Raw genomic sequence first — 19,420 nt, 5'->3', positions numbered from 1 at the left:
CCATCCTTTTTTTATTTTGCAAATTTCAATTTTTTTCTCCCATTATCATCATTTTATATATAGACATGGAATTTCAATCATGATTTTAGAGTATTTAAAAATGTAGTTGCGGTTGCTTTTTAAAATATTTTTTACTCGGAAATGCATCAAAATAGTATATTTTTTTATTTTTTTTAAATTATTTTTAATATCAACGCATCAAAATGATCTGAAAACACTAAAAAAATATTAATTTAAAACAAAAAATAAATAAATAAAATTTAATTTTTTTCAAAAACATTTTAAAAATACAAAAACAAATAGTGCTACTAGTATCTTTGTGCACTGATCATACATATATTTAATCAGTTTAGTTAACTCCCTATTCTTCCTAATTCTTCATCATATTTCATGAATTTCTCAGCCATCCATATGTAATTTCCGCTTGTCCAATAACTCTTCTAAGATTAGAATAATTCATTTCCCTGCTTTAACATTTTATTTTAACCCTTTTTTTATATCTAGGTTCTGCCTCCATATGTAGAGTTTGTACCAAGAACGAGTTAGAGATGTTATCACCATTTATCTCGTGGACTATAGTGCTGTTTGGAAACGTGTTTTAAATAGTATTTCATGAAAATAGAAAAAAAGAAAGAAAAAAGGAAAGGAAATTATTGAAACCATGACCAGACAAGATGTTGAACCATTGAGAAATTGCCTGATTCCAGCCTTTTATTTCTTGATCCGTACCATGGTTTCTTTCAATTTCAGGGTTGCTGCTAGCTATCATTGTCATAGATAGGTTTAGATGGCATTTGACATGGAAGTGAAACTCGATGAACACTTTTATTTGAGTTATAAACGAAATTAATGAACTACTTGAGATTTTTACATTATTAACAATTTGGAGTCATGTTTTTTAAGCTGAAATAACTAGTTAAACGTCTCTAATTAAATTAAATGGTTAAACTAACAGGCAACAGCGCTAGATCCTCTCATTGGACGGAATGCATGTGAGATCTCAGTACAAGAAAATACCCAAAATTTGGAGATAACGTACTTCCTTCCTCTAACAGATATCACTGCGGTTTAAAACGTTTTTAATTTAAAAATACATCAAAATTATATATATTTTTTAAAAAATTTATTTTTATATCAATTGGTTTTAGCCTGTTCGAAAACTACCTAAATAATTATCAGACCAACCTCATTATACTCCATGTCGACTTAGTTATGAATTGATAGAGTTAATTAATGCTAAGTTGAAACTTGTTACTGTTAGAGATTATGGATGCAATGATAGAGATTAAAAAGGGTTGGAAAACGAGAAAGGCATCCCTGTAAGATTAATCCAACCACAGAAAAGAAAAACGTTAAAAATGCTCCTTCTTGCAGTGTGTTCGAGTCCAAAAAAATACAGACAACGAAAACGTACCAACGTCAGAGTGAACTGCAAACTATAAACAGGGGGGGGGACAAAGTATGGTGTGTGAGATGCAGTAATAAAATATAGAAGAAAGACAGAGGAGAGAGGGAGAGAGAGAGTGAAGACTTTTATGGGAGGGTTCAGGAGAGATGGCGAGAGTTATGACTAACAGGGTATAGTTTAATAGATTGTGTAAGAAGGGAGAGAGTTAGCGTATCTACAAAAATCCTAAAAATTCTATTCAGTTTGCTTTAAAAAGCCAAGTTCAGATAAAGGTGCATTATATTATAAATAAATACATAAAATAAAAACAAAACCTAAGATCAAGACGGTCCAAATTAAGTTTAAAAAGAAAAAAAAGAAAAGAAACTCTTGTAAACTTGGCCATTATTCAAAGTACCTCCACCTCTCTCTCTCTTCTACTACAGAAAACTCCACCATTGTTGATTGACTTTGTTCCTTCTTTCAGCAAGCCTATCTCTCTCCAATCTCCGAAAAAGCATTTTGCTTGCTTGTGCTTCGCTGTTTGTGTTCTTTGGTCAATCTGTATTTAGAGTTGTAGATTAGTGCTGCTAATTTTATAATATTAAAACAAACAACAGTGAACGTGCTTCCTCTTTGTCTTGTTACCTCTCACTCACACCAGTCTCTCTCTCTCTCCCTCTCTATCACATAGGAGTAGTAAAAAATAAGTGAGAGTAAAAATAAAAATACTAAAAATCTTCACGCTTGGAGATGAAAATGATTAGTGTTTTTTTCTTTATTATACAGAACAGTCTGTTTTGAGAAGTAAATGAAAGAGACAGTCTTTGGAATATGGGCTGCTTTCCACCTTTTGAGAATCCTCATGACTGTGTCTTAACAATTGAGAACCCTTTTCTTTGCAATTCTGGTTCTCTTTCTTTCAATTCTTAACATGGGGTTTTTTAGATATTGAGAGAGAGATTTGTTTATTTGTCTAAATTTTGCTTTTTTTCCTTTTCTTTTTTATTTTGCTCAAATCACGCAACACAATGCTGTAAATGATCACTTACTCGCTGTTAAGCACCGGCAGTGCGCATTTTCTTTGTACATCAGAAGGAAAAAAAGTAGCTGCAACATTGCCACCTCTTTAAAGAATCCTGCCTCAGACATACATGGCTGTGTTGTGTCCCTGTGCTATTGGGGTCTTTCTTGGTTTGATATGAACTGGGGATCAGAGAAACAAGGAGAAAATCAATAAGAAACAGAGAAATCTTAGTTCTTGTTGTGTTTGAATTCATCCATGGCGTTAAAGATGCAGCAAAGCTACCACCACTCTGTGGCTGTTAAGGTGAATGATCAACAAATGGGGACCAAAAGAGGGTATACATTTATACAAGCCAACAGGACTTGGCTTCCTAAAGTTTTGTTGCTTTGGGTCATGGCTATGGCACTTTTTAGTTTGACGATATACAATGGCATGGATGCGGATAATAGAGTGAGGAGGAAGGAAGTGTTGGGTAGCATGTGTGATCAAAGGGCAAGGATGTTGCAAGATCAATTCAGTGTTAGTGTTAACCATGTTCATGCCCTAGCCATTCTTGTCTCCACTTTTCATTACTACAAGAACCCATCTGCAATTGACCAGGTTCTTGCTCCTTTCTCTCGAAACTTTGATTTCTGTTTTTGCTGGTTGGATTTTAAAGGTTCTAAATGTTTGCTGGGGAAAAGACAAAAATTGAAAAAGGGAAGATGATTTTTGAATGTTAGTTTTTTTGCTGTCATGTTCCCAAACAACAAAAAGGAAAATTCACTTCAATTTAGCAACAAGTCATGCAAGGCTTAGTTAATTGTGATTTCTGAAGAGATGTTTTATTTTTCTTTCTGTTTGTGGCTTTGAAGTTGTTTAGGCTGTTTTGTTCTTCAACGAATTAAGGTGAATCCATTGGAAATTAATTTTGGAAATTTAAATTTCCCTGCGATTTGGCTTGCAAGATGTAAAAGGAAAAATGCAAGATGACTTTGTCAAATGTTTGTGTAGGACCAAAAATACTTTATCCTTCTAATCCTTGTTCTCTGATTGTGCACGCTGAGAATTAATTTTGACAAAATGCAGGAAACCTTTGCTGAGTACACTGCCAGAACTGCATTTGAGAGGCCACTGTTGAGTGGCGTAGCCTATGCACGAAGAGTAATTGATTCAGAGAGGCACGAATTCGAGAGGCAACATGGGTGGACAATAAAGACAATGGAGAGAGAACCCTCACCCATTCGAGATGAGTACGCTCCTGTAATATTTTCTCAAGAGACGGTCTCCTACATCGAGTCTCTTGACATGATGTCAGGGGAGGTAATTTTCAGAGTTTGTGACTTGAATTTGGTAATCTTGTTTACATCATTTACGTTTCAGCATCTAGTTTTCAATAATGTTTTCTTCCGCATGATGCAGGAGGACAGAGAAAACATACTGAGGGCTAGGGCTACAGGGAAAGCTGTTTTGACGAGCCCCTTTAGGTTACTAGGTTCTCATCACCTCGGTGTTGTGTTGACATTCCCTGTTTACAAGTCTAAGCTTCCTCCAAGCCCAACAGTGGCGCAGCGCATAGAAGCAACTGCTGGGTGAGTGCGTGCACTTATCTTTCTAATTAGAACACCAAGTTTCCAAGTTTTTTGGTGACTGGTTTGGGTATGGGTTTATATTAACATTTTGAAATAAATTCTGCTTGGAAATGAAATTTTGAGGGTGACTAGAAGATTGAAAAAAAAAAGTGGTTCAGTGATGCTACTCAATAATTTTTGCTCTTTAGCACTGCTGCGGTTTTACTTTAGATACTAATTTTGAGCTTAAAACTTTAGCCTTTTTGCAGGTGGTTAGTGTTAGTAGTGATGAGATTATTTATCTGGAGATATTAATTTAATCTGTTGGTACATAATTGATACAACATATGTGACTTTGTTTCAGCTTTCCTTTCCTTGTTTTCCTATCTTCCTGCTGCGATGGTGCAGTTCGAAAATATTGTATAATTAATAAAAGGAGAGATCATTTCATTCTATTTCACAGACAGTTTCGTTGCTTCAAGATAATTCAACTTTTTTTAAAAAAAATAGCATAAAACATTTGGCAAGGTAAATTTTTTGTTACTTCACATGCTTGTCATTGACCTAAATTTTTTTTATTTATGGCAATTGTTATTGTACCAGGTGCATTTAGACTGAGGTGCTATTTCTTTTCATATGGACATCATGGATTTTATTTCTGCTTATGCTGAGTTTGAATTTCAGAAATAGTTTTGCTGTGTTTATATGCAAGTTGGCTCCTCACCGTGACCATTGTTCTAAACAACCATGAACCACTACTGAGCTGTGTAGAGTTGGCAATTTAAAACTTTTAGAGCATTTTACTATTTGCATTTAGCAATCAAACAGTAGGCTCATGGCAGTGTTTCATCATATGGCTGGAATTTCACCCATGTCACCTTTCTTTCTGGTCTAATTGGGCTTCCAAGTTGCAATGCTTCACCCCTTACAGTTTGGTAGATTTCATATTTTGTATAAAATTTGGTTTCATTTATTAACAGAGATTTGAATTGAAAGCAGATACCTTGGTGGGGCCTTTGACATTGAGTCCCTTGTGGAGAATTTACTTGGACAGCTTGCTGGGAATCAGGCAATTTTGGTGAATGTTTATGACATAACTAACTCTTCTGACCTTTTAATCATGTACGGTCACCAAAATCTAGATGGTGACTTGTCTCTTTTGCATGAAAGCAAGCTTGATTTTGGAGATCCATTCAGAAAGCACCTGATGACATGCAGGTAAGTGCATCTAATCGCTGATCATAATTTCATAAGATGAATGGAAGAGTAAGTTTTCCGCATATAGATGCTTACAATTTGAAATCTGAGCAGGTACCATGAGAAGGCACCCACTTCATGGACAGCACTCTCCACAGCTTTCTTATTCTTTGTTATCGGTTTATTAGTGGGTTACATCTTATATGGTGCAGCAATTCATATCGTAAAAGTTGAGGATGATTTCCATGAAATGCAGGAGTTGAAAGTCCGGGCAGAAGCTGCTGATGTTGCTAAATCCCAGGTATTCTTCTGAACGTTGTTGTAAAGAACAACTGACCCCCACTTGGTTTCTAGGTGCAGTATCTTCTTACCTGAGTATCATTGTGTTCTTGATGCCAGTTTCTAGCTACTGTATCTCATGAAATCAGAACACCTATGAATGGCGTCCTTGGTATGCAAGATCTTCTTTTCTTTTCTGGAATATGAAAAATGTTCTAGGTTCTTGTACTTTCATAATCATTTGTGTGGTCCGTGTTCAATTGCAGGCATGCTTGCTTTGCTGCTAGATACGGATTTAAGTTCAACCCAGAGGGATTATGCTCAAACTGCTCAAGTCTGTGGAAAGGCACTGATAGCTTTGATAAATGAGGTGCTTGACCGGGCAAAAATTGAAGCTGGAAAGTTAGAGCTGGAAGCTGTCCCATTCGATATTCGATCCATACTAGATGATGTCCTTTCTTTATTTTCTGAGAAGTCTAGAAACAAAGGTATTGAGGTAAGTCGTACAGAAACACAATAAAGGCAAGTCAGCATTTTCATATCTTGTTGGCTGACATGAATTCTCTTAAAGAGCCAAAGACCCGTTTCATTCTCATGGTTCTTGCTTTTTTTTAAAAGACAAACTGCCAGATGCTCTATTATGTTGAAGCTGACCTTTTGTCTTTTTCTATTTTTTCTGTTTTCCTTGGACTTTTGACGTCAATGGTTGGTGGCATTCTTGATGTGATATGTCATTGTACTAAATATCTGAAACACGGTTGCATAATCAATTGTGGAAGGACAGCTGGCAGTCTTTGTTTCTGATAAAGTTCCAGAAATTGTTGTCGGCGATCCTGGGAGATTCAGACAGATTATCACAAATCTGGTGGGCAACTCTGTTAAGGTAAGTGTATTGATTGAACTTTGTTATGCAGTTCAACCTACCAGAATGTATATGTATTATTTCTTATTAGTTCATTTATCAATTAGTGAGTAAGGGTTTGTCTCAGCACAAGTCTTATGATTTACTAGGGAGTTTATGATTGAACAAATGATTTTTTTCACTATTAGCTTTATTGCCTTCTTTAGAGTTCAACCTTCTATTATAGTTGACTATATATTCTCTGGCAGTTCACTGAAAGAGGACATATATTCGTTAAAGTTCATCTATATGAAAATGCCAAGGCCATAACAGATACAAAAGTGGACACTTGTTTAAATGGAGGATCCAATGAAAGCGTGCTTACATCAGGTTCCCAAAAGTTCAAAACCTTGAGTGGTTGTGAAGCAGCAGATGATCAGAACAGTTGGGATGTGTTTAAGCATTTTTCTGATGAAGATTTCCGATTTGATGCTTCAATAAATGTAATGACCAACAATGAAGCTTCTGAGGATGTTGGGTTGATGGTATGTGTGGAGGATACAGGAATCGGCATCCCCTTAAAAGCCCAGGGTCGTGTTTTCATGCCCTTTGTGCAGGCAGACAGTTCAACGTCCAGACAGTACGGAGGAACTGGAATTGGGTTGAGTATAAGTAAGTGTCTGGTTGAGCTCATGGGTGGTCAAATAAACTTTATTAGCCGGCCTGAGGTTGGAAGCACATTTTCATTCACTGCTGTTTTCGGTACATGCAAGAAAAATACATTCAACAATATGGAAAAACGCAATGCTGAAGAATTGCCTTCTGGCTTTAGAGGATTGAAAGCATTGGTTGTTGATGGAAACCCAGTTAGGGCTACTGTAACCAGATACCATTTGAAGAGGCTTGGTATCCTAGCTGAAGTTGTAAGTAGCCTCAAGCTGGCTGCCATTGGCTGTGGGAAAAATGGTTCTCTGACATCAGGGTAAGTTCATTTGGCTGGCTGTCCCTGTTCCCTGTCCCTGACCATTTTATCTTAATTAAGAATTGAAAGGTTTCAATGAAACAACAAGAAATAAGTGTGAATTTTTGGCCCATCGCTGATGACTATGGTTTGTCTTTTGGCACGAACTCAATGAAAAACTATGGTAATCATTTCACTTTTCATGCCACTCTGTTTTCATGAGGGTAAGCCTGTTTACTGGACAGTGGCACCCTTGTATCTTAGTAAAAATGACTGATTTTATCGTCATTTTCTGCTGTGATGCACATCTTATGCCCAAAATTCTGGTTGCATGGTGTGTTTATCATTTAGAATTCATACCATGAACATTATTGGGAGTGCTCATTTTTCATCGAGTTTATGTAGTGCTAAGATTTCTTCTAAAGCGTTATGGCATTGGGAGTGTTTCTTGGGGATGGTTGATGGATTTTCGCTCTTTTTCCTTTTTGACTTAACTGTCAAGAGTAAGTTCCAATGTTTGCAAAATAATTTCATGGTAAGTTTAGCGGCGGGTCTACATTTAATATATACTTCAAGCGCAGGTTTTTAAGTGAAAGGACATGTTAAAACTATAAAAAGCCTATCTTTGTCCTTCACTTAATAGTTTAAACTTTTGGGTTATGCAATTAAAGAAAATCATGCTTTTTTGGGGTGTCTCCTGAATTCTTGCAAGTGCACATCTATTATGCTGAGCACTTGTTGTTTTTACTGACATAATCATAAAAGAACTTACCTGAATCGAAAACCCAGTGAATAATAGTTTCAATAAAAGATGACTCGTGAAGTGGCCAATATAAATAGATCATTGGCAGAGCTGCTACATTTACATTTTGCTGAAATTCTGAAATTGCATGCTACTTTGTGATCGGTGTAACCTCTCTTTTTTAACAGCAGAGGTAAAATCCACCCAGATATAATTCTAGTGGAGAAGGATTCATGGATTTCTGGGGAGGATGGTGTTTCAAGTGTTTGGCAACTGGATTCGAAACAGAATGGACATGCATTCAAGCTTCCTAAGATGATCCTTCTTGCTACCAACATTACCAATTCTGAATTTGATATAGCGAAGGGAGCAGGTTTTGCCGATACTGTGATCTTGAAACCTTTGAGATCTAGTATGGTGGCTGCATGTCTTCTGCAGGTGCTGGGCATGGGGAAGAAAAGGTCCCAAGGGAAAGGCATGCCCAATGGGTCTTCTTTCCTTCAGAGCCTTCTCTGTGGAAAGAGAATTCTGGTGGTTGATGACAATAGGGTAAACCGCAGAGTTGCTGCAGGTGCCTTAAAGAAGTTTGGAGCTGATGCTGAGTGTGCTGAAAGTGGTAAAGAAGCATTGAAACTGCTTCAACCACCGCACACTTATGATGCATGCTTCATGGATATTCAAATGCCAGAAATGGATGGGTATGTCTTCAAAATCTTGTTTTATGATTTTAGATTGCAACTGTTCTGTTATTTATTGGCTCTTCTTCCTTGATTGATAATAAAATGTAGAAATTCTTTTTGTTTATACTCCTTTCTCGTAAAAGCTGCTGATTGATGTCTTCGATTACCTAATACCTATCACCTTTTTCTTTCCATTTTTTTATTTAATGAACCTTCTTGGCATCGTGTAACAATATCACATTAGAAAACTTATTTCATAAATGATGAAGTTATTAGGTCAGGTGTGTTTTTAGTTGCTCAAGTTTGTTGTTTGCGCTAAGCATTTGGCTGAAGGTAACCATGCCTAGATATGCCGGTGTGTGACCTGAGCATGGGATCAGAGCAGTAGTGGCAAGGGCATTTGGTCCTTGTGTCAGGAGATCTAGATTGTCTGGTTCCTGAATTTGATAGCCTGATTGAAAAGTAATCAGGCGTCATTATTGGTAAAATAAGTTTAAAGAGCAAAGTTCATACTCAGATTGGTAATCTAGGTGCTCAGGACCATACTCTCTACCACTGATGTATACCTAACAGATTTGATTGCAATGCATCAGGAACATGAAAAGCAAGTACTTTTGGTATGCTTTGCATGACATTTACATTCCAAGTACCATTCACATGGGTATTCTCCTCCAGGTTTGAGGCAACTCGTCGAATCCGGCAGATGGAGAGCCAGGCAAACGAGCAGATGAATGGTGAATCCATGGTGGAAGAAGGAACAGCTAGAAAAGTCCAGTGGCATATTCCAATTTTAGCCATGACAGCTGATGTGATACATGCTACACATGATGAGTGCTTGAAGAGTGGGATGGATGGATATGTCTCAAAGCCTTTCGAGGAAGAAAATCTCTATCAGGCAGTTGCCAGGTTCTTTGATACCAAATCCACTTTGAAGTCATAATAGCATCCACTTTACCTCCGGTGAACTGGGCAAAACTAAATTGGAGAGTTCTTTGGTTGAACTGAACCAGCAATTTTGAATCGCCTGCCGGTGCATTTGGTATTAAGTGGATAATGGACGTTGGTTTCCTTGAATTCTTTATGATTCTTCATCTAAAATGATTACAGGTTCGGCCAATTATTTCTAACCATCTTCAGTTTGACTTTACTAGAAGCTGAGTACATGTATACTACTACTATCCCCCCCCCCCCCCCACTTGTATGTATAGATCCTTTGAATGGGGAGGGAGAAAAGGCTGTAAATCAATTTTTTTTTTTTTTGCTGCTGCTGAAGGAGGCTCCACCCCTTGATTTGTATTGTTACCTGTTTATTTCACGGGGTGTTTGAGAGTGTGGTAGGGGTTGCTTTTCAAAGTGTTTTTCACCCAGAAATGTATGAAAATAATGTTTTTTTTAATTTATTTTTGATATTAGCACATCAAAACGATCTAAAAACATTAAAAAAAAATTAAAAAAAAATTAAATTAAAAGAGAAACACTATATCTATAATGGCATGTCATTGAAGGGTTTTTGAGTGAAACAACCTGCATCATGGGATAATTAATGGCTTTATGCTTTAGACAAGAAATTACCATAACCATAAAATGCTCAATCAAGATTTCTATAAGTTTAATCCTGAGGGGTGTAGCTTAACTGGTCAGGTCTTAGGTTTACTTTTTTGAGGTTACTAGTTCGAGTTTCACAAATCTCATGACCATTGAAAGTTTACAGAGCTCGTGAGATTAATTGAGGTGCGCTCAAACTGGTTCGGATATTTATGTTAATAAAAAAAAAATTCTTTAGTTGTTTGGGAAGGGGGTTTTAGCATCTGTTTCTTCTAGATCCCCCCTCCACAGGTGGTTTGATATTCCCTTTGTGACTGCTCGAAAACTTTGGAATATAGACATTTTTCTAACGTGCCATTGAGGAGTTTCCACTTACTTGAACTGTGCTGATGAATCCGAACCGTTTGGTGGTGACATTAGCTAGAGCTCACCGCATCGCTTCTCTCGTAATGATAGTGACAGGAAACCGGAGACCTTGATTCTTGATAGGTTGGGCTATAAAGGCCTGCAAAGAATTTGGGTTAATGATGCTACGTTTTGTACTTTTTTTTTTTTTTTTTTTTATGTTTAAAGGGTTTATGTTTTTATTCATATCATTTCAACATGTGCTGCTGTCCTCGTTAGGTCTTTCTGTCAATTATGTTGATATACATTTTGGTCTCTATATTTTATTTTCCTTATATATAAATCCTTGAGTTTTTATTTGTAATGATATTATATAACTATTATATAAAACTGACCTATTTCTTAATATTTAAATGATGGTGTAGAAAATAAATTTTTTTATTGAAAAATACATCCTTGTTGTTAGGCTAACCGAAGTATTTTTACTTTGATTTTGATTTTGATTTTTTTTCCCATTATCATAAATATATTGCTGATGGACAAGGTGAGAATTCAGTAAATTTAAATAGATATACCGATTAAAAATATATATATATATATATATATATATATATATATATATATATATATATTTTAAAAAGTATCATATATCCATTATCACAACTTCACAATTGGCCAAATTTAAGATTTGACTTGTAGATGTTTGATTGAAAAAAAATCTTTTAGGGGCTAGATTGCATTTATCATATAATATGAGGATAAAAACCATATCAAGACTTAATTGTAATAAAAACAAAATACATGGGATAAAATAAAATAAAAAATTAGAGATAAAATGTACATTGTCAAAATATTACATGCTTTAAGGAACTGGCACATGTCATTATTTAACGACATTATTAATAATATCAAATGATGAGAGGATCAAGCAATAGTATTATCAAAATCGAGCTGGAGCTTCAACCGGTGAAGGTTTTAGTTCATCAGCTTAACTAGCGATCCACTAGTTTAACCATGTCCTGTGTTAAATTCCTAGAAATGGTGCACTTGAGGTATTGGCCTAGCGGTGGTAGAAGCTTATTCCCTTTCTCTGCACTTGGGTTCGAACTTTATTGTGCACGCCTGTCACTCCGCGGTGTTTTACATGCTTACTGGGTTTGCAAGATGTTTAGTAAGCCGTGAGATTAGTCGTGGTGCGTGTAAGCTGGTCTGGACACCCACATAAATAAATAAAAAACCTAGAAAAGGCATTTTCTTCCATATTTTTAGTATGTAACAAGTGGCAGGTTGACATTGAAACGATTCAATTTGATTCTTGACATATCTAAGTTGATTTTTAAGGTCGATTCAAGCTGGTTCTTATCGGTTTAGTTGCATAAATAATTCATATTCTTCAACTGGATTGGTTCAACGATTGAACTGGTGGGTCTAATTTTGATAATTATTTCTAGCAATGACAATCATATAATATACAAAAATGATGTGAATATAAAAAAATAGTGGGGAACCGTTATAGCACAAAAAAAAGGAGCATAGGAATGTATAAAAACATTAACCCTATAAACTGTGTGAAAATTAATGGTGTTGGAGCACCCCATACAGATGATTAAAAAAAATAATTATTATATCCTCACAAGCTAAGATGTGGAGATATTTGGGTGACAAGTAAGAAAGAGGTAACTCTTATCTTTAACCGAGAAAAGGATGACTGAACAGAAGCGTACATACATGTACCGTTAGCAGGCGTAAATTAGTAGGATTTTTTTTTTTTTGAAAAAATAACATTTTGAATACAATTGTGTTTTTCAATATTAATAAATAATAACGCTAAACACAACCGTATTTTTTAATATTATTATTAAAAATAATGATTGTATAAAAATGTTTCATCTTCTTCAAAATAATTAAACTTACTAAAAATCAACATAAAATGGTATAACAAGAGAGAGAAATGAAGAAAGAAAAAATAAATCATTAAGGATATATCAGGAATTTTTTTTTTACATACTCGATACCGTTATAAAAATCTCGACGAGACAATTGTAACCACATCTTAAAAGAACATTAAACGAGATCGTGATTAACCTCAAATTAACCCTAAACAAAACCCCTAGCAAATTAGAATCATGTTTGATGGTGTTTTAAGGTGTGATTAGAATTGTCTCGTCGAGATCTTTATAACAATATTGGATGTGTTGAAAACAGAGTTTCAATATGTTCTCGATGATCAATTCTTTCTTAATTATTAGATATTGAATTTTATTTCTTGGCTATTGAATTTCCATTAAAATTTGAATTGAATTGATGTTAATTAATTTGGTTCATATGACTTTTGGAACAACTATTCAATTTTTTTCAACAGGTTTTATTAAACTTTGTTAGAATTTCAAAAGACGCAAATTAGAAGGACTTACATTATATTAAAGGAGACTTCTTGATTCGTCAGAGGAGCCAATCGACCTGTGTTCTCAGGTTTCTCGAAGCCAGAAGTTAGCAGATCCAAGGCCCATCAAGATAAGTCCTAGGTAACAATCAATAATTGCAGAATAAATGTTCAAGAGAATTACAAATAGGTTCACCGAGCAGAATACAAAATAAGTTATATGCTATTTTTAATTTAATTTACCAGTAATTAAGTTCATTTTTCAAATTAGTTTTTATACTTCCTAAACTAACCTCTACAAATCAAATCATCGATTTCTTCGATATTTAACAGGATAGTGATACATAACATGCAATAAAGCGAAACATTCACGACAAAAAACGGTGGCAAGTATCGGAGGTAATGTTCTTCAGCTTCTCGGTCATTTATCCTCTGTCTCATGCATGTCTCTGTCGAATTCGTTAATTTTCTTCTGTGATATGTATCTTTATCCTGTAATCGTGGACAATCGGCAGAATGCTTTTGAAAAAAGAGAGAGAGAGTCGAGTTCTGCTCATACGCTTTTCGGCTCCAGCCCGTTCAGGGGCCTTTTTTTGTCTTAAGAAACGGGCTCCTTAGGATTGAGGAAAAAAAGATAAGAATTATGTATTTATTTCATGAAAAAGGTTTTATATTTATGTACGCGTTGTCCTTGCCAACGTTTATATATGGTTTTTTAAAGTATTTTTTATTTAAATATTTTATTTTTATTTTTTAAGATTTATTTTTTATATCAATAACTTAAAATATTTTTAAAAAAATTAATTAAAATTTTTAAAAAATACAATGCAATAATAATAATAAAAAAAAAACACAGCCAGTGGAAGCTCTTTAAGGAATTAACCATCTGTTTATTTTTAAAATTTAAACAACATGGGCTTTGGACCTGCAAAAACCTTTTTTTTTTCACTCAAGCATTTAAAAAATATATATAAAATAACACAATTTAAAAAAAATTTAAAAAATTAATACAATTTAGAAAATTATAAATAATGTTTCTTTACAAACAGTTAAAATATCATCTGCAATAACTGTGTACAACGGTATAAACTGTATTATTTTTTAAAATATTTTAGAAAATTATAAATAATGTTTCTTTACAAACAGTTAGAATATTATCTGTAATAACTGTGTACAACGGTATAAACTGTATTATGTTTTAAAATATTTTTATATTGTGTTATTATTTGTTTTTATGATAAAGCACAAAAATACTCCGCAAAAACCTATGTTAGGTCCAACACGCATGCGCCAACTCTGTCCCTCACTTGTCAAATCAGCAACACAGTACTCATAATTTCCTTAAGAGTTACCAGTCCAAAATAAACCTTTCATGGCAGCAACTTTTACTGTCTGACTCACACCCTCCCTCCCTCCCCTCCATCTCCACCGTTTTCTCTGCCAAAACTCTCTCTCTCTCTCCAAAAAAAAAGAGAAAAAACCCATCCTTTGCTCCAATAAACCCTAGCACAGCAGCAAGAACCACTCTATTTTCAAGAAACAAATCTCTCTCTCTCTCTCTCTCTGAAACACCACAACACATGATATGGGTGTTTGGCTTTTTATCCATACCTCACTCCTTCTTTCCCTGCTATGCATTGCCCATTCTCAGCAAAACGACGACGCAGCAGTCATGCTGAAACTGAGAGACAGCCTTGTCAAATCGTCTACTCTCGGGTGGTCTGCCTCTGACCCATGTCAATGGGCCCACGTGGGTTGCACAAATAATCGGGTAGATCGTATCCAGATAGGCTACCAGAATTTACAAGGTACACTCCCCCCAGAACTCAGAAACCTGACTCAGTTAACTAGGTTCGAGGTCATGTCCAACAATTTAACGGGATCATTACCGAGTTTGTCAGGGTTAAGCTCTCTCCAAGTCCTCCTTTTACACACCAACAATTTCTCTTCAATTCCTCCTGATTTTTTCACCGGAATGACGTCGTTAACCTCCGTCAGTTTGGATACAAATCCCTTTGAATCATGGGAAATACCGGAGAGTCTAAAAGATGCGACTTCTTTGAAGGAATTCTCGGCGAATGATGCTAATGTAGCTGGCAAAATCCCTGAATTTTTTAACAACGATGTGTTTCCTGGATTGGAAAGTTTGCATTTAGCTTTCAATTATTTAGAGGGTGAATTGCCTCTGAATTTTTCGGGGTCTACTATACGGTCTTTGTGGCTTAATGGCCAGAAGAGTAATTCCAGGCTAAATGGCACTCTTTCTATCTTGCAAAACATGACTTCATTGACTGAAATTTGGCTCCATGGAAATTCTCTTACGGGCCCTTTGCCTGATCTTTCTGGGATGATTTCATTGGAAGATTTGAGTTTAAGGGATAATAGCTTGACGGGTGTTGTTCCTCCATCATTAGTGAACATTTCTACACTTCGTGCAGTCAATTTCACTAATAATAAGCTCCAGGGACCGACGCCCAAGTTTGCTGATAGAGTTTCTGTGGATATGAATCCTGGGACTAATAATTTTTGTTTGGATAAACCTGGTGTTGCTTGTGATGCTACTGTCGATGTTTTGTTGTCAGTTGCGAAAAATTTTGGATACCCTGCTAGTCTTGCTGACTTTTGGAAAGGAAATGATCCTTGCAGTTCCAATAGTTGGAAAGGGATTGCTTGTGTTGGAAAGGATATTTTGGTTATTAACTTGAAGAAAGCAGGACTTACTGGTACCATTTCTTCAGATTTTTTTTTGATTTCGACATTGCAGGAATTGTTTCTTTCTGATAACATGCTCACTGGTACGATACCAGATGAGCTTACAAATTTGTCTGATCTTACTATTTTAGATGTTTCGAATAATAGACTCTATGGTAACATCCCTAAGTTTAGAAATAATGTGCAAGTGGAATATGCTGGAAATCCTGATATTGGGAAGAATGGCAGTGTCTATCCTCCCCCTGCGACTCCCGGAACTGCACCTGGCTCACCTTCTGGTACAGTTGGCGATTCTGATGGTAGTGGGAACAAGAATTTGGCTACTGGAAAGATTGTGGGTTCTGTGATTGGTTTTGTTTGTGGTTTATGTATGGTTGGGCTAGGTGTATTCTTTTATAATAGGAAACAAAAGCGATCTAGTAAGGTTCAGAGTCCAAATATGATGATTATTCACCCCCGCCATTCAGGAGATCAGGATGCGGTGAAAATCACTGTTGCTGGATCAAGTGCAAATATTGGAGCTGAGAGCTTCACTGATAGTGTTGGACCCAGTGACATTAATCTGGCCAGGACTGAAAATATGGTGATCTCGATTCAAGTTTTAAGAAATGTTACGAATAATTTTAGTGAAGAAAATATATTGGGAAGAGGTGGCTTTGGGACTGTATACAAGGGGGAATTGCATGATGGGACAAAAATTGCAGTGAAGAGGATGGAGTCAGGAGTGGTTAGTGAGAAAGGTCTTGCAGAGTTCATGTCTGAGATTGCGGTGCTTACTAAGGTTCGACATCGCCATCTAGTCGCCCTTATAGGATATTGCTTGGATGGAAATGAGAGGCTTCTTGTTTATGAATATATGCCTCAGGGGACACTTAGCAGGCATCTTTTTTGTTGGAAGGAGGAGGGTGTCAAATCACTAGAATGGACTAGAAGATTAACTATTGGCTTGGATGTTGCTAGAGGCGTTGAATACCTACATGGGCTAGCACATCAATGTTTTATTCATAGGGATCTCAAACCTTCCAATATTCTTCTAGGAGATGATATGCGAGCCAAAGTGGCTGATTTTGGATTGGTTCGTCCTGCTCCAGAAGGAAAAACTTCGATTGAAACCAGACTAGCTGGAACTTTTGGATATCTTGCCCCCGAGTATGCGGGTAACTAAATTTTCAACTCCCATACTTTGCATGCCTAGATTTACCATTTGTCTTTTATTGTAGAGTAACCAATAAAAGAAATAGACAAACATATTAGGGTGTGAAAAAAGCATAACTCAGTGAACAAAAAGCATGAGCAGGGCAGGGCAGGGCAGGGCAGGGGAGGATACCACAAAGAATTGCATTTAGTACTTTTCTATTTTGCATTTATTTGAAAATTCCTTTTCATGTAGATTTTAATAGCTGAAACATTGGGGAACCAACACTAGAGTTTTGTCTCCGTCAATGGTCAACTATCTGCCATGTTGTTATTTCAAATATTTTGAAAAAACGAACAAACGAAATCTATTGATGATTGGTAAAACATCTTTCATAACAATACAAGGAAATAAAGCTAGTGTAGTCAAAATGATGATCCACGTTATTTGGCTGCTTCCCCTGTGTTCTTTAACAGATGAGCTTTCATGTGTCGTGTTTCACAACCCTGATCCATGGTGCTGTTATGACTTGTGCAACATTTGGAAGTATAGGAGTACAAGATTTCATACAATTATATAAGAGCCTCCCACACAGCGTTTGGTCCTTGTTTCAACACATAAATTTTGGTTATTGTGATCTTAGAACTCGATGCGTACTTGTAGCATAACTGCATTAGCTGAGATGAGTGATTCACTTTGGTTTATTGTATTTGTTGGGCACATTGAACTAGAACATATCTGTTCTCATATACTGTCATTTACGTATTTCACTCTTTATTTGTTTTCCTTGGTTTGCAGCTCCAGTGGGTCACTGGCAACCAAATAAATCTCTTGCTTTTCAAATGATGAATATTCCAGTCTTCTTTGTCTAGACTTGTCAGAATTTTAAAGAAATTCTTTTTATCTTTTGTTCGATAAAAATCAGTCCTCTGGGAGGTAAACCTAAAATTTTCTGAACGTCTTGGCAGTGACTGGTCGAGTGACCACAAAGGTTGATGTGTTTAGCTTTGGAGTCATATTAATGGAGATGATCACAGGAAGAAAAGCACTTGACGAGACCCAACCTGAGGACAGCTTGCATCTTGTTACTTGGTTCCGTAGGATGCACATCAACAAAGACACGTTCCATAAGGCCATTGACCCAACTATTAATCTTGACGAGGAAACCCTCGGCAGCATTAGCACCGTTGCAGAGTTAGCAGGCCATTGCACTGCAAGGGAGCCCTACCAAAGGCCAGACATGGGTCATGTGGTTAATGTTCTGTCATCTCTTACTGAGATTTGGAAAGCAGCAGAACCAGATTCTGATGATATGTATGGGATTGATTTTGAGACGCCCTTGCCTGAAGTACTCCTGAAGTGGCAGGCATTTGATGGAAGCAGCTCTTCATTTCTTCCCAGTGGGGATAATACCCAGACTAGTATACCTACTCGGCCATCTGGCTTTGCAGAGTCATTCACTTCGGCAGATGGGCGGTAGAAAAATAAGGCAAAAGAAGTCGTGTGTGCGGTGATATCGGTGTGTAAACAGTGGTTGTGGTAGGGTTGGTAGTTTATATCCTTGTGGTGCCTTTGAGTTTGGGATATGCAGATAGATATTTCAAGAGTGAATTAGCTTTTATTTGGTCATCCTTTTTTTTCCTCTCTTTGTTTCACTTGGATCTGACACATGTTCATCGATCCCTCTTGTTCGATGTGTTTCCAAGCATCAAATTTTGGGAATATTGGAACCAACAGTTGAAGATCTCATTTTGTAAAGGAAATGACGGAAATTCTATTTGTTGGGATATCATCATCCTCATGTTATGAATTGCTGCTTCATTTCACCGACCCTTTTTCCATGTCCTGGTCCAAATCCATATCTGGATAATGATAGGTGGTACGGATGTCGTTTCTGGAACACAATGTTTATTTAGTTAATTAATTTGTAATTACTTGTGAGTTTATCTAGCAATTCTTCCATGAAGAAATGTTTTTAAATAGGCTGACTGCTCGTGAGTGCATGGAGCAATCTCACTAATCTAGCAGGGTACTATCAATCACTGTGTATGATTCTGTGGAAAGCATGGCAGTCAGATATAAAATAAAATAGTTTTCCTTTTCTCTTAATAACAAAAGCTGAGTTGTGGATGATGTGATAGATGGATACACGATGTACCATAGGATATTCCAAGTTGTCCACGAATGTCTGATAAAACATGACAGTTGACTGCTACGAACATCTGCTCTCTTTGATCTGCTTGCTTGCCAGCTGTTTCTTTCGATGCTTCCTAATCCCAATAGAACATTCTGCCACTCTGACAGTGTGATCTAAGGCCTTGTAATCATTATTCTATAATTAGCGGATTTAGTGGCGTTGTAATCAGTCGACTTGTCTGTTGTCAGTCATTTTTTTTATCCGGCTGATGAAGGTTCCATATGCCCGCGGGGGCCACCTATTTCATTTGTTTTTATACTCTCTTTTTTTTCTTCCTCTTTAATTTTTCTTCATGCTTCTTTTATTCTCTTGATATTGCAAAAGTACTTAATCCATGCCACCTCGTTGCAAAAGTACTCGAATTTTATTCTCCCTTCCCAAAGATTCTGCTGTCCCTTTCCATTTCTATCACTACTGTCTAGAGTAAGATTGCAAGTCA

General features: G+C 36.3%; 2 protein-coding genes across 4 annotated transcripts; both read left to right on the top strand.

Annotated features, from left to right (window-relative positions):
* Positions 1-1,791: 1,791 nt before the first annotated feature.
* Positions 1,792-10,064, top strand: LOC7457818 (histidine kinase 4). 2 transcript variants are annotated; one of them, XM_006379723.3, is made up of 11 exons: positions 1,792-3,014; positions 3,483-3,716; positions 3,816-3,985; positions 4,964-5,182; positions 5,276-5,462; positions 5,561-5,612; positions 5,707-5,936; positions 6,225-6,323; positions 6,551-7,263; positions 8,176-8,682; positions 9,340-10,064. In XM_006379723.3, the coding sequence occupies exons 1-11, from the start codon at positions 2,670-2,672 to the stop codon at positions 9,602-9,604; spliced, it is 3,021 nt and encodes a 1,006-aa protein (XP_006379785.3). In that variant the 5' UTR covers positions 1,792-2,669; the 3' UTR covers positions 9,605-10,064. The 2 variants fall into 2 exon arrangements, with proteins under 2 accessions (XP_006379785.3, XP_002312478.4); XM_002312442.4 differs by having other exon boundaries at positions 8,173-8,682.
* A 4,244-nt stretch (positions 10,065-14,308) lies between these two features.
* Positions 14,309-18,610, top strand: LOC7471435 (receptor protein kinase TMK1-like). 2 transcript variants are annotated; one of them, XM_052454827.1, is made up of 2 exons: positions 14,309-16,806; positions 17,583-17,744. In XM_052454827.1, exons 1-2 carry the CDS (start codon positions 14,523-14,525, stop codon positions 17,654-17,656), a joined length of 2,358 nt encoding a protein of 785 aa, XP_052310787.1. In that variant the 5' UTR covers positions 14,309-14,522; the 3' UTR covers positions 17,657-17,744. The 2 variants fall into 2 exon arrangements, with proteins under 2 accessions (XP_052310787.1, XP_052310786.1); XM_052454826.1 differs by lacking the exon at positions 17,583-17,744 and adding an exon at positions 17,753-18,610 and having other exon boundaries at positions 14,315-16,806.
* Positions 18,611-19,420: the final 810 nt, after the last annotated feature.

Source organism: Populus trichocarpa, chromosome 8 (genome assembly GCF_000002775.5).
Source record: "Populus trichocarpa isolate Nisqually-1 chromosome 8, P.trichocarpa_v4.1, whole genome shotgun sequence".
NCBI lineage: Eukaryota > Viridiplantae > Streptophyta > Magnoliopsida > Malpighiales > Salicaceae > Populus > Populus trichocarpa.
Note: the sequence above shows the minus strand (reverse complement) of the source record. Positions and strands in the feature narration are given on the sequence as shown.